At 38.4% G+C, this 14708-nt stretch overlaps 1 protein-coding gene across 1 annotated transcript in view; it reads right to left on the minus strand.

Annotated features, from left to right (window-relative positions):
* Positions 1-1681: 1681 nt before the first annotated feature.
* The window catches only part of STK31 (serine/threonine kinase 31), a 39263-nt gene continuing 26236 nt past the window's right edge, over positions 1682-14708 (minus strand). The window contains 9 exon segments of the mRNA XM_074150314.1: positions 1682-1900; positions 6345-6413; positions 8360-8485; positions 10264-10413; positions 11238-11324; positions 11583-11708; positions 12406-12531; positions 12877-12957; positions 13940-14041. Of these exon segments, the coding sequence (XP_074006415.1) occupies positions 1682-1900; positions 6345-6413; positions 8360-8485; positions 10264-10413; positions 11238-11324; positions 11583-11708; positions 12406-12531; positions 12877-12957; positions 13940-14041 (1086 nt within the window).

Below are 14708 nucleotides of genomic sequence, written 5' to 3' on the forward strand. Positions count from 1 at the left end.
AAAACCCTCATGTGCCAGGTTCCCCATGTGAAAATCGTATTACTTACAGCTGGTGAAGAGATTTTGAAGAGACTGCAATTTTTTTAATCACAAGACTTCTGGTTTCAGAAAACCAAAAAGGTTAGCAATTTGGGGATTTAACAAGTACACTTTAGGTTGCATGGACTCTGGAGCAGGAAAACCCGGCAAAAATTTGTTCTAATATACATGACACAGCACAACACAAACCATCAGGTTAGTCTTCTAACCTCTATTCAGTGTTTAACATTAATTCAAATTAAAGTTAGCCTTTTATTAACAGTGAAAGACTGCAATTGATATTTGGAAAGCACCCCACAAAATTGCTGAAGTGTTTATTTTCATTGACAAAAAAGAAGATATTATTCTGTGATTTCTGTAATGAAAATATTTATCACACTAACTAAAAATTCTACAGAAAAAAATATTTTTAACAAAGGTTTTGCTCTCCTTGGTTATACACACATTACATAAACTAATAAGGCATTATCATTTAATGAAAAAAGGATGAAGCATCTTACATGCTAAAAAAATATATACCATATAAAATATATACCATGGTTTAAGGCTGGAAAACCAAGTCTACTATCAGAGGTGTATCCGCCAAGGTGGTATCTTCTATCCACTGTGGACTGTATTGTTGTACCCGAGCACTCCCCAAGTCCCCTGGTGCTGCTTCTTGCCCATTACATACTACATTTTTACATTCCTCATCTGACAACATGCAGCTTCAATAATACCTCTACAAAACACTAGTCTGCTAACAGCGCTGTCTAAGAGCAACACCCAGAGGCTAAATATATTGCTACAGCAACTCTGCACGTTTTTGATCTGTTTCTTTCCAAGAAGGAAAACCTTCATAAAGCAACAATTTCCTGTAAAAATAAAGAGCTGACAAAACTCCTTCAACGGTAACGTTAACAGCAAGGTGTTGCAGGCAAAAACTCGCTCAAGAAAATCACACCTTTACAGCTATTGCGAACAATGTTTTAGAACAGATGACATATACATACACTTATGTAGAGCAAATAAGCAGCAGTTTTTGCAAACGCATGTACATAGCATTCTGGTTGGCAGCAGCACTGCAAAGGAGCAACTAGAAGGATTCCTGGTCCCTAGAAAGCCAACTGCATCTTTCAAATGCAGAAAGACAGAAGAGGCAGGCTGCTCTCCATTTCCTTTTCCAGTTGTCAAAGCAGTACCTTTTTTTTTTTTTTCCTCAAAAAAGGCAGTTGCTGTAGGAACAACTTGTCTATGCAGTAACAAAAAAATCTCCAGCAAAAAGTTAATGCCCTAGAGCATCTTTAAGAAGAACATGTTATCTGGAATCACAGCAAGAAGAGTGGTAGAAAACTGGATACAAAAACAAATCACTAAAGCTTCACCTTAAAGATCTCTGGCGTCTAACATGACTATTCCCTGTAAATTTAAAGCCTACATAACAGACAAAGGCTGACAAAGAACACGATCAGTAACACCACACTTCTACCCACAAACACTTACTTAGAAAATGTACTAAAAACACAGTGAAGATCGTGTAATCACAAAACATGACTGCACCTACCAAACCTTTTATATTTTGAGATTTCAGATCAGGGCAATGATTTCAAAGCCAAACAAAAACAGAAGTCTCAATCAAACACCTGATGGAAAAGTTCCTCATCTATTGAGTAGGGTCTGCTCCATTCTCCTCACTTAATTGCATTTTTTTTTCACCTGTCTTCTCAGAATCGCGTTCTTCTCATGGCTCATGCTCTTCACTTGGATGTGGTGAAACTGGAATCACATCAACTGCAAGGAAGCAATCGTCCCTCAGCACCTGCTCAGCTGTCAGTCTGTTACAGCAGAACAAATTCAGGAGGAGAGATTTAACTTTATCATCCTACAAACAGAGGGAGAAGGGTTTCATCAGTAAGCAAAGCAAACTTGATTACAAATAACAACCAACTATTTGATGACCACATCTTGTAAGTGCGTAGGGCCCAAAGCCCTTACAAAAGGTTGTCCCACAGTATTCCCAATGGTCAGCAACACTTGACAGTCACAGTCCTCATTAACAACAAAATAAAAGTAAGCATTCAGCACCAGGTCTGTCAACCTGCTGCCAGCAGACTTCACAGAAGAGCGTGAGTTATTATATTTTAAAATATCAATTCACGGTACTACTACAAATTAGAAAAATAGTGAAGTTGGTCTTTCTACTAATAAAGCACAGAACAAGTGCCATTCTTCTTCTCTCAACTTTCGTCATATTGCTTTATCTCTCTACAAGAGCACAGGGAAAAAAAACAACCAAGTAATGGGGTCTAAATCAACAGCAGCTATTTTGCTATTAACCCATCACTTACACTTACTCTCTTTGGATTTATCAGAAGGGATTACGTGCCTAAATGCTTAGCACATTAACAGTGCTAGACTCCATAGACTCCATACACAAAAGAGAAAAACACATCTGCTACACACATGCATAAACATCAGCTGTTGAGGGAGGAAGAGCACACCTTGGGTTTGGACAAGGGGGATTGCAGGAAAGACAATCATCTCAAATGCTGATCTAGAGATCTAGGTTACCAAAACTCAGCAGGAACAGAATCTTTCCGTAAGAAGGCTTGTTTGTTTGCAGTCTTGAAGCCAGCAACACCTCTGACCGCGGTCAACAAAACAGCAAAGCACAAGACACCTCTTACACCTCTCACCATTTCACCCAGACAGAGGAATCAATGTGATGCAAAGGAATGTACACAAGTACCCCAAAACCTGAAAACAGGAACAACCAGACAATTTCCATCTCTTCCACTAATATCAGAGTGACTCTGGAGAATTAGCCACTCCCCAAGTAATCTGAAATCTGGGTGAAAAGAGAAGATCTGACTACTGTTCATCTTAGAAGCATAAAGGATTGTTAAATGTTTATAGAACATTTAAAATGCTCAAAGGAAATCCTCTAGTTAAGAAGATCCAAACACATGCAATGAAATACAGGAGTGAACCATGACTACACACTTCCTCTTCAAAATTATAAGTGAAAGTGTGAGCATTGAAAGAGCTTGAGAAGCTTTGTACTTGTATATCCACACTTCATGACACTATCAAGTGTCTGTCGATAACAAATATCCCCTTCTCACCACCTTCTTGCACTAAGGAAACTGAAAATTGATTCCACAAGGAATACTGCTGTAGGACAACATTTCGTCATGTTTACTCCATTTCATTGCGTTTGCTCTTCTTTACTTTTTTTTTTTTTAATATGCAAAACTGGGTGCTGAAACACAACGAACACTGAACTTTGGCATGGCTACACGAGTGGCTAAAGAGCTGATCTCTAAACTTTGCTTTTCCTCAAGAGTTACCTAACATTAATATCCCTGTTGTAAAGCCTAACATTGCTTTCCTGTGGCCATTTTACATTTGCTGAAAACAACAAAAATGCTACTAGTTGCAACTGTGCAATTCCCCTGGGCACGAGACTGAGATGGAAGGGAAATTACCAGTCTGTCAAGAGCCTGCAGATGGGCATGGAGATTAATTCTGAATAAGCTGATTATAGATAAAGCACTTAAAAGCAAAATAGATTTTCCCCAAGAACTGGGACAAGGATTAACAGCCAGAGGTCTAAAAGATTCCCCAAGAAACAGCTGAAAGATATTTATTAGTATTACATTTCATAGCAAAACCCTCATGTGCACTGCAGGCAGCAGAGATTGCTTTCCAGCAGACTTTGGTGGTTTGTGCACGTGCATTGCACACGAATCCAGTATGAATCCTTAAAAACTGCCAAAATCAAATGCTGTTTCTTTCATCAGGGAAAACAGTTAAAGAAACTTGTTCTTATAAGAAGCTGTACAACAAATTGTTAGCATCAATAATGAACAATAATGGCTAAATTCATTAGTTGTCATTAATTGTCTTGAGATGAAGGCAGCTGTTTGCACTCCAGAAGATACCTGCTATGGAAGAACACAGAAATATAGTACCCTGAAATGCCCATTTAACCTTTGAGTTGCACACTTCAGGCCTGATTTGCACAACACTATCACAGCAAAAGTTTTATGGAAAACAGAAGTGAATCAACTCCTGTTTTTAATGTCCCAATAAATCTTTTCTACTTCCTTGAACAACTAAGTTTCCCTTATGCATGAGAGAAAGTTAGGTTTTTCAGTATCTAAGGATTATTACGCATGATCCTCAATGACACACTGGGCAGACGGTTCTGTACAAGTTTTGTGGAATATATTTAAAACTCGTAGTTAGCCCTAACGGCGGATCATGAACTACTGAATCTTCTTTCCTATAGTATTGTGTGTTTCATGAGATCCATTTAATATGAAAGCAAGCAACTATAATAAGCAGTAAGAAATACTATTTACAGGATCAAATGCTGCATATTTTATTCTTTTATTTTCCGTGGTAGTGTCACATTGGAAATAATTTTGCAGAGAGATTCAGTAGACAGTCCTGTCTTTTATCAGCAATGTTTTCATCACTGGAGAATATTGTTGAAATCAAGTTATTAAAAGGCATACTATAGAGGATAACAGTCACCTAATAAAACAAGATTATTTACAGTACTGTGTTAAGCAGTAATACACAAGCTACCTTGCCTGGACACCGGAACCACTGCAGCTGTGTTAGTCTGGAACTGTATCGTGACAGTTTCTTAACCTAAACCCAGTAAACAGGATACACTAAGCTCATCATGAACACAACTCTAGTAATGTAGCCCCATGCTTTAATAGTTATCTCCACAAAACAGGCAAATCATTAATACACAAGCATAATCAATAAAGAAGGATTTATTATTTGTTTTGTTTTTTTTTTACCCTTGACAGAACAACTAAATTTATTTGACTAAGAGCAACTCCACGCTTTGTTTTCTGGAAAATACGGGGATTGACTCTTCCTTATATTCCTTAGACAATTCTATCCATTCCTATCCATAACCTAAGACTTCGCTTATAAGCTAAACACAGTAACCTGCTTGCAGGTTTTTTAATAACAGTATAAGGCTTGATTTAAGGAGTTTCATGGCCTTCTCAAATCTAGATAAAGCAGTAAGTTCTCACTTAAAGTAAGATCATCAGAATAAGCATGATAGGAGAAGTAGTCCACACAGATTAAAAAACACGAGGGCAATCCACTCAAGGGAGATGGAAGGTACACAGGACAAGAACAAAGCACTCAGTAACAAGAAAGGCAGAAGTACAGCAAAAAGTATGAAGCAGACACTAGTCTGAAAAGGCTGACGATTTGAAAAAGGTCCATAAAACTCCCAGTGAATGTCTTTAAACTACATACATATGGTGGCAAATCTTTTGTTATTCCAACTTTTATAAGGAGAAAAAGGAATCGCCTGCAGCAAAGGTAGAAGAGGTTGAAAGCAGGCAACAAAAAAGGTCTTAACTCCTGTCCAGAAGGCTAAAGTTTATGGTAAAGAGAATTACACGAAAATAAACCCAAGACAAGACAAGTGCTCAGGTAACTGAGGCACACAGAGAGAAGGCCATAAAGTTATCTGCTTATGATTAACATCCAAGAAATAAGTTAGTGAAGAATCGACTTCAAAGCTGAAGACCTAAGTTGAGAAACATTAAGGCACACAGCTCTACTTATTCTCAAAGAGTCACTGAGACACTGGGCAGAGATAAACTTCTAAAAAGGGACTGAAAATGGAGTTCAAGGTGACAACAGTTGCCGGCATACAGTGGACAGAGAACAACAGTTGAGAGTAGAAAGAATGAAAGCAGCAACACAAATTCGTATCATGCAGGGTCCACTTCTATCTGTGCATTTGTTTCAGAGGCATAGAAATGTTTGTGTTTCACACACACAAAAACAAATCAAAGAATAAAGGGCACAATACACTTTTACAACTGCGTTTAAGTTATTAAAATGGAATTTGGCTGTTTTATTAATGCTCGAGCAGTGTGCAATCGTTATGTAGGAAAACAGATTAATAAAGTCAACTTCCCTGACTTAGAAAAGATAGGTTCCTAACTCAAATACCTCCTATGAGGCTGAATCTCAATGACTTATTCCCCAAGTTTGTAACTTGGCATCATTCCATTAATAGTTATCCGTGAAGAAGTTGCTCCTTCTGAGGCTGGAGTTAAATATTAAGAAAACTCTGGGGTTTTCTACCTTCTCAAACATATTTTATTTGTACATGCCATTTAAAATTATCCGAATAGTCAATCAAAACATTTTCTAACCCAGCACTTACAATGAAGTCTGACTTTGGAAAAAAAAAAAAAAACCAAAACAAAACAATCAATTAACTACTTCTGAACAAGAGCAGTCAGATCTTCCTCATCTGACAACTGACATACCATGACAACTGCATCCACCTCAGGTGTTCCATCTTCTTTGATGCCAAACTCCTGGTTTTGAACGCAAAGCTGTAAATGAAAAGATACATAACACTGGTGGGGTTGTTTCCCTTTAGTTTAACAAAATCAAGCATCGGTCAAGGAGACTCCCGGTTTCAAGTGAAAATGGACTGTTATGGGAAAATGGTAGGGAAAGGCTTTTTTCCTAGTTTCACAGTAGGGTAAAACATGCAAGGGGTTCAAGTTCCCTTACACAGAAACAAGGAGAAAAAAAAAAGTAGTATCAGAAGAAAATTTTAGAGGTCAAAAGAAATAAGACTTTTAAAAATATGACTCAAAGTCCATGCCCAAGCTGTACGTTCAATTATATAATCCTCTTTTAAGAAATGCTGCGGGGTAACTGCACTCTAACAGAAAAATGCGAACCCTGTACCCATATACAAAGGAAAATTTCCCCAGTCTTTACGGTTGCCTAGAATCATGCCCGAGTACAGTATTTTTCAAAACCCTGCCTGAAGATTAAGCTGAAAATGCCTCTATTCTGAACAATTACATAGATGGCAAAAGGAAGCATGTGTTTAGTCAGTGCTGGGCTCTTGTGGCACAGATCAGCAGAGAACTCTGAAAAACCCTCTCAGTTTTAGAAGTGGCACTGCGGTTTAGTGAGGGAAAACACAATTTCAGATGCCAAACATGAAACTGGCAACTGTTGAACATAATACTAACACTTGAGCTAGAATTTTCCATCAAGTGATCAATACAACACCAAGTCTGAATTGAAGATTAGTTACATGTGGATTAGTCTAAAATTCAGCTGACAAACTTGGATGATATTTCAGAAAAATGTTGATCTTTGCTGCATCCCAGATATTCCCTTCAAACAGAGCCAGCCATTTGTAAAACTGCTTCTTTGTTTTTCTTTTACTCACTTGTGGAAGTCTTTTTTTTTCTAGAACAGCTGCAGATCTGACCAGCGATACTGAAAGTGTTCTAACTAAACAGTACCACATTCATTAATTATAAATATCTGCAATATTAAGCTATACTTTAATTCATTTATTTCAGTAGAAAAATTACTTCTTTTTAAGCAACTGTTTCCTAAATTGGGAATAAAACATAACAAAGAGTGACTTTTATATGAACCAGCTTCATGTTCTCAGCACAGATAACGGAGAGTGGCTACCTATCAACCTGCAATTTAGTTCTCCTTTAGGAAGTGCTTTTAAGATGCTGTGGCACGGAAGGGATTACTGAAGCCATCACCGTGCAGCTGATGGAACTGCCACACTGTTTCCCAGGAAGATCCCCATGTACCTGGAGCTCCAACTGGTACTCAGTGAACCAGTTGCAATACATCAAGCACTCCTGCAAAAATCACTGCCCGGGAACATCAGGGCTTGCTGGGTATCTCGTGGCTTTTCCAGTTTGAGAGATTTGCAGTTTTCCCCATTCAGGACACACAGCACTGACACCCAGCGTTGGGGAGGCAGCAATACAGTGCAGGAGAACAAAAAGGAGATGGAGGAGATGCTGTGCAACATACCACCTAACACAGGGAAGTAGATTGCTTTCTCCTCCCTGGAATAACACACGCTAAGAAAACAGTTACCTAAGCACTATTGCCAGCAACAAAACATGACAGTCCCATTCCGGCCTTCATCTTCCCTCTCTTTTGACTGGGGTAATTACTCAGGGGCAAGGTCACAAAAAAGAAGAAAAAAGGGCTCACAAAGAATGAACAGGAAATGCAGTAAGAACTGACAATCCACAGCATGAGGAACAAAATTCGTATTTTGTCCATATTACTATACAAATTACATTGTATATTTTACAGAAAAATGCACTGTCTTCTGCCCATAATGGCAAGTTCTACACTTATCACTCAGTTGAAAACACGAACACTTATTTTGACAAAATAGTTCAAAGCAGAAGTTGGAGAGAACAATTACTGCTCTTTACAAGCCTGCTACAGTCCCTTAATGTTGCTAAAAACTCTCCCCCAAGCCATAACGTACCCAGAAGAGAAGGCAGCCATACGCGTACATGTCAGAGGCTGGAGAAGCTGGCTGTCCCATCTTCAGTTCAGGAGAAACTAAGCTGAGGGTACCGACAACCATAGTGTTTGCAGCAGCGCGTTGTTCCTATGGGGGGAAAAAAAAAAAAAGTATACCCATAATTTCAAGCAAGACCAACCACACACTGAAGCAGATATATCTCCCCCTCCCTTTTAACGTGTCAGATAACTTTATCGGAGAGTTTCGTACTGACCCAATCTGAAATGTAAAATCCTCTACTGATCAAAAAAAGTGGTGTGTAAAGGAAAAAAAGAGATAATGTCACACATCTATCATCTGTAACTGTAACAGAAGAATAGGGACGGCAGATCTTACTCCATACCAGAACTATTAAAGCTTATAAGGTGGTAAAGAATATAAATTGCAAAACTTCTCAAATTAGGAAAAATCACAAGTATTAAAAGACGTTCAGCAGTATTTTGGAGAACTTTTAGAATTAAAGTTCAGTTCTGCCAGCTTTCCTATTTTTTTCTCTCTGCCTTTCTGGTCTTTACCTGAAACCACCTCCAGATTTTCAACATATTTTAGGACTATCTACTGTAAAAATAGAAGCTAGACCCTGAGTTTCTATCCCCCTCCATGACAACAGTCTGTACCAGCTATAGCCAGACTGGAGACGACTAGTCTCCAAACTGCCAAGAGTACTCATTAACACATCAGTTACTGGCTCCACTCACGCATTTGTGACCATGCAGAAAGGATGAGCACTGAGCAGCACTGACACCCCTACAGGGAAGGCACAAACTGGATCCAGGCTGTGGACCACGGGTGGAACTTTCCTGCTCTGTCACACACAAGCTGATCATCTCAGCACAGCCCATACGTGCAGGGAGGAGTAAAGAGAGGCATACTCTTCCTCAGCTCTTGCAGTTTTCACAATGACACCATCTGTACCGAGTATGACTTTTCAGAATATTCAGCTGTCAAAAATTTTTAAAGCATTTCTCTTTAGCATGTTGAAAACTGAAATTTATTTCAAGGGCAGCACACCTTGCCGTCCAAACATTTGACACACTTCCCGAGATGAGCAGATAATGCATTTCCAAAGCAGAAATAAGGGTTCTCAATGAAACTTACTTTTATTTATATTATGTTTATTATACTAACATAATGATATATGACTACAATAAATATTACTATTTTAAAAATTAACTAAACATGAAGCAGACCTCTAGCGCAAAAATGTTTTGGTTCAAAGAACTTGAGTTTAGAAAGTCAAAAGTTGACTGCAGAAGAGATACCATTATTGGAGACTTTGATATATAAACACAATGAATAGTTAAAAAAAATAGCTTGTGTTCTTAAAGAGTATTACATTCTCCCCACGAACAACTATGAAATTCTCTACTACAGAGACTGAGGACTAAATCAGCAGTATGTATAAATACAGGTATATGTAGGCAACATGTAAAATCCTGTTAATTTACCAAGTACTGTGACAGATTAAAACACATAATAGAACCCTGTTACCTATCAAAAGGAAAGGCAAAGACTTCATATGAGCTTGACCAGGACTTCTTAAGACAGGAGTTCTTACTCTCGCCTTCAATGATGCTGATTACCATTAGATATACAATACAGACAGCCAACAAACAACTGCTGCAAATTCTCTTTTTCATTCCACTGTTTGGTTAACCAGAGCCTACACTCAGTAATTCTTTTTTCCTCCTCGAGATTAGATTGCATTCACAAGAGTCAAACTGCTCAACCCTATTCAGAATATGAAACGGGAGTCTCACTGCTAAGCACAATGTTTATCAATAAATCTTTTAAATTGCAAACACAGTTGTCTGTTTTGATACATAATTCTAACTAAAAGTCACTAAAGGATTTATTTTTTTTACCTCTGATTTTGTGAAATCAAAGTCTCCCACAATTCCTTGTTTTCGATCCACAGCAAAAACATTATTTCCATGCAGAGAACCATGTACTAGATTAGCTCCATGCAACGTTTGTAGACCTTGGGCCACTCCTTTCATCACTTTTAATGCCTCCTAATGATTTAATTTGGGTGTTTATTACAAAGATAATGGAAAAAACAAAGCACAGTACCAAGTAAGTTTCTGTACAGAACTAAGACTTTTTTTTTTTTTTTAAAGTTTGTACACATTCAAAGTTCATGCCAATTCTGTTTTATGGAGTATGGATTAATTCCTAGTAAGATTATTATGACTTGCACAGCCAGGTAGAAAAAAAAATGCAGTCACTAATTAACAAATGACTAACATGAAAAAACATAGGGGCAAACCCCTCCCCCAAAAAAAACATGCAACCATGCAACTTAGACTTTTACAAGCAGGTCCAAGTCATCAAACAGAACTAGAGAAAAGACTGTAATGGCTTCTAGCTACTGCTTCTTTGAGAAGGGATGACGAGCCGAACTGCCTATACACTGTGTGGGGAGGAGGGAAAGGAAAAGGAAGGGGACAAAGTTGAAGTGAGGGAGAAAAAAAAAAGTTACACACATAGGAGTCCTCTAAAACCTCCACACAGAAATGCCTGCCCCTGACCATCTACCATGTTCTACTTCAGTACTTCTTTTAAAAGTACTACTAATACAGCTGAGGCACTAATTTCAATAAAAGAAAGCAGCGTATCCAAGCAAAATCTCTTTTAGAAAGTTATAAACTACTGCCTGACCAGGTGCTAAGAATGCCAGTCAAGCCATCCTGTGCAACTTTCTACAGTCAATGCCAGCCACCAAAGGAAATACAACTGGTGAAACACTATCGGCACCACAAGATACAGCAAAACAGTAAGAGTTCAGTTCAAAAACATACAAAATAAAATGCTGATAGTCCAAGTACTTCTTACTTACCTCTAAAGATAAAGGTGTATCAGCCTGTAAAGCTCCCAAACTTGCTCCTGGGTAGTATGGGACCATTAAATATACCAAAGGATCAGACTTTAGCAACAACAAAAAAAAAAGAAAAAGAAAAGGAAAAATAGATTGCTTCAAATATCAGAAACATTGGGAAGTTTAACATGCACTAGATATGTAATAAATCGATTCATTATGTTTACTAAGTAGACACCTTATCTGAACTCAGAAATGAAATGGTTTTTTGATTCAATGCTCTAACTTGATATGTTAAAGCTTTAAGGTACAACTGCAAGTCTTTCAGCTTGAACCGGAAATCAAGATAATGAATTTGAATCTTGCCTTGCAGAAAAGAAGAAACAACAGCTGTAATAATCCAGATTTCTCCTTCTGCTGATCCCAAGCTCTGTGATATTTGGCAACTCTTTCTATCACTTTGGCTTCTGAGCTTACATCTACAGAGAATCCCTTAAAAACAAAACAGATACCCAAGCTATTACTCCTAATGCTGGCAACATTACTGCATTAAACTTTTTTTTTTTTTAATTAAAGAAATGCGTATTGTTAGATGTCATCAAATAACTTCCTCTTCTACTTAACACAAAACTCAATTCCAACTGTCATAGACTACTCCCATATTTTCTTATTAACTCTTAGAAAGTCTGTACCAACAAAACAGGGAGCATGTCTCTAATTTGAGATTTAAATAAGCCAAGTCAAAAGCAAGACAACTATTTACAACTATGCCTCTCAAAATACTACATCCCCTGGTTTCCCAATTGCTAGCAGATTGGTAAAGAAGCAGAGCAGCAATTCTTAAAATTTCTCAGTGAAATGAGAAACCAGCATCTGCAAAAAGACAGGAATAACGAACAGGAAAAAAGGCCCACCAGATACCAGAAAGAACGGACAGTAAAGGGAAGCACTGTTCACTACAGCAGTCCTCAAAAGAAGTGGAAAAAAAATCAGTAAGAAATACAGCAGGACAACAATTCTTCATGTTCTACAGGCCTTGAGAAAAAAAAATGTGTCATCAGAAAAAGGCTGTTAAAAACAGGGATATGAAAGGAACAGCAGAGTTCATTCAGAATCAGCACGACAACAAGCCAAGGCATCACCTGCAGCACTAACTGAACCAATGTTACCTTTAAAGTGCCAACGTTACCTTTAAAAGAACCTTCTGGCCCTGAATTTCTGAACACACTAAAGGTCGCTTCGTGCTCAGTTCCTTCATGGGCTCTGCATCCAAAAGGTCTCGCTCCAGGCTGCGTGTCAGAAGTCCACCAGAGTTCTGAAGCACATGGACACACAGATATCCAGGGTAAATGTGCACAGCATTTAACAGCTGGTAGGATTCAGAGCTTTTGACTACCTCTCCTCTTCCTCAATCAACTTAGCAAAGCGCAAAACCAGGTAGGACATGTTAAAAAGTTAGAGCATCTGTTACCAAGAGGCTGGCCATGATGAGGCAGCTAATGAAATGATTCCTTGAACAACCTCCAAAAGATGGGGAGGAGGAGGAAGACCACAACAAACTATGTTAAGGGTATATGACCCCCAAATGGACAAAGACTGTGCAGGGCCTTGAGAGTGCCCAAAACAACTGACAGTGCATTCAGACACAATCTCTGCTTACCATATAGTTTAGAATTCCTGCTTCTGGATAAAGAAGTGGTAACTCAGGGAACCATTTCTGTACCAAGTAAGCAAGCTTCTCCTAGATAAAGGAAACAAGGCCCACAGCTTCAGATCATTAGTTTCTGACATACATAAATACAAATTGACATTTTCAATATATACTCAGGACATTCAAATGCACACTGTACATGACTGTAAATGACTGTACCTCCTTCAACAACAACATTCAAAGTAACACTGCCAGCTGCTTTTAAAAAAAAAAAAAAAAAGAAAAACCAACACACAACACCACAGAAAGAATGAATACAGAAGATCAATATGGACAGATCTTTTGAAAGCTCTGAGGGTGGATAGTGTCAAGACCCCAAATAGCTCATGCACTATTGAAGAAAACATTTCATCCTTTCTACAAGAGGCATTAGTAGGCCTAAACAAAGGAGAACGACTTCACTACAGGTAAGCGGAGGAAGACAGGAATCAAGTACTAACACAGACCAGGCCAGCATCTCCTCCATCCCCAGACCCCCCAGAGCTGTAAGGTAACTATTACACACAAATGGTACACCTGCAGAGGTAGGTATATCACCACCACAAATCCTGGTACCTTCCTACTCACTCACAAGGCAATGGTTTCCAATTCTTCCCTCCATATAAAGGACTTAGAGAAAGGGTTATCTCCTTCACTTCAGGATAAAAGCCTGTTTTAACCTAGTTATTAGGGAACAGTTCCTCTTCTTGCAAGAAATGCAGTATTTCTTCAGCAACGGAGCTTACACTTTCACCTGCAGCTCTTCTGTGTTGAGAACTACATCTCACATTTTTTCTCACCTCACCCCCTTATGGAGAGGGGAAGAGAGAGAAGGTTTGAAGAAACTGTGTTCCAATAACCGATCAGCCTCCACGCCTTCTCCCATAGCTTTCACCAAACAGGGGCCACATTAACAGTGAACACTATCAAAATCCCATTTTTTTATTTTACCCAGAGCACACATTAAAGCAACTGAAATGCAGATGTGCCTCATAGAGGTTTGGTTCAGTTGCCTAAGTATTTTAATACTTACATATTCTTCTTGTTCCTTGGATATTTCCTGAAGAACCCTATTTTGCAGATGAGCAATTTCCTCTTTTATTCCTGTCATTTCAAACTCACTGTAATCATCAGACTGCATTAGGAATAACAAAGTTAGTGTGTAATTTTCATTCTGCTATTACACCAAACAATGGTAACCTACTCTATCAGGACTAAAAAACAGCCTCCATATCACAATTCTGGAGTTGAACATATGCATATTTTACTCAATCTCGTTCCTGGAAACCCAAGAGAATCTCTAAAAACCTAATCACCGAGAAAGGTGTTCCCTTTATTTATGTGACAGACCAAATATCCCAGCCCTTTGCCTACTTGTTTCCTAAGTCAAAGAGCTTTTTTTTTTTTTTAATTAGCTGATCACATATAATCATAACAGCAACATCATTCATCTACCAGCAATGACAGGTTCCATAATTCATTCACTTTTTTCCCCCATAAGAGGCACTTTCCTCATGTCACCTCATTATTCAAGAATCCTTTTCCCAATGGGTTTCATTAGCGTGTCTCATTTTAAATCCCTCTTGGAAGCTTACTGCCCCTTTACAATGCTTACAGAGACACACAAGCACGTTCTTTTTTTCCGTAAGCATCACCAGAATAATTAGATGTGTGATCAAACAGTACTGAAGCTGGGGTAATATTTACATTCTTTGGACTTCTCTGAGGGGCAGTGGGGAACCCTGAAAATTAGAAGAGACGTTGAGGGGAGGTACATGCTGTATTAACAAAGTAAAAACTTA

This window comes from Numenius arquata, chromosome 7, assembly GCF_964106895.1.
Source record: "Numenius arquata chromosome 7, bNumArq3.hap1.1, whole genome shotgun sequence".
In the NCBI taxonomy this organism is placed as follows: domain Eukaryota; kingdom Metazoa; phylum Chordata; class Aves; order Charadriiformes; family Scolopacidae; genus Numenius; species Numenius arquata.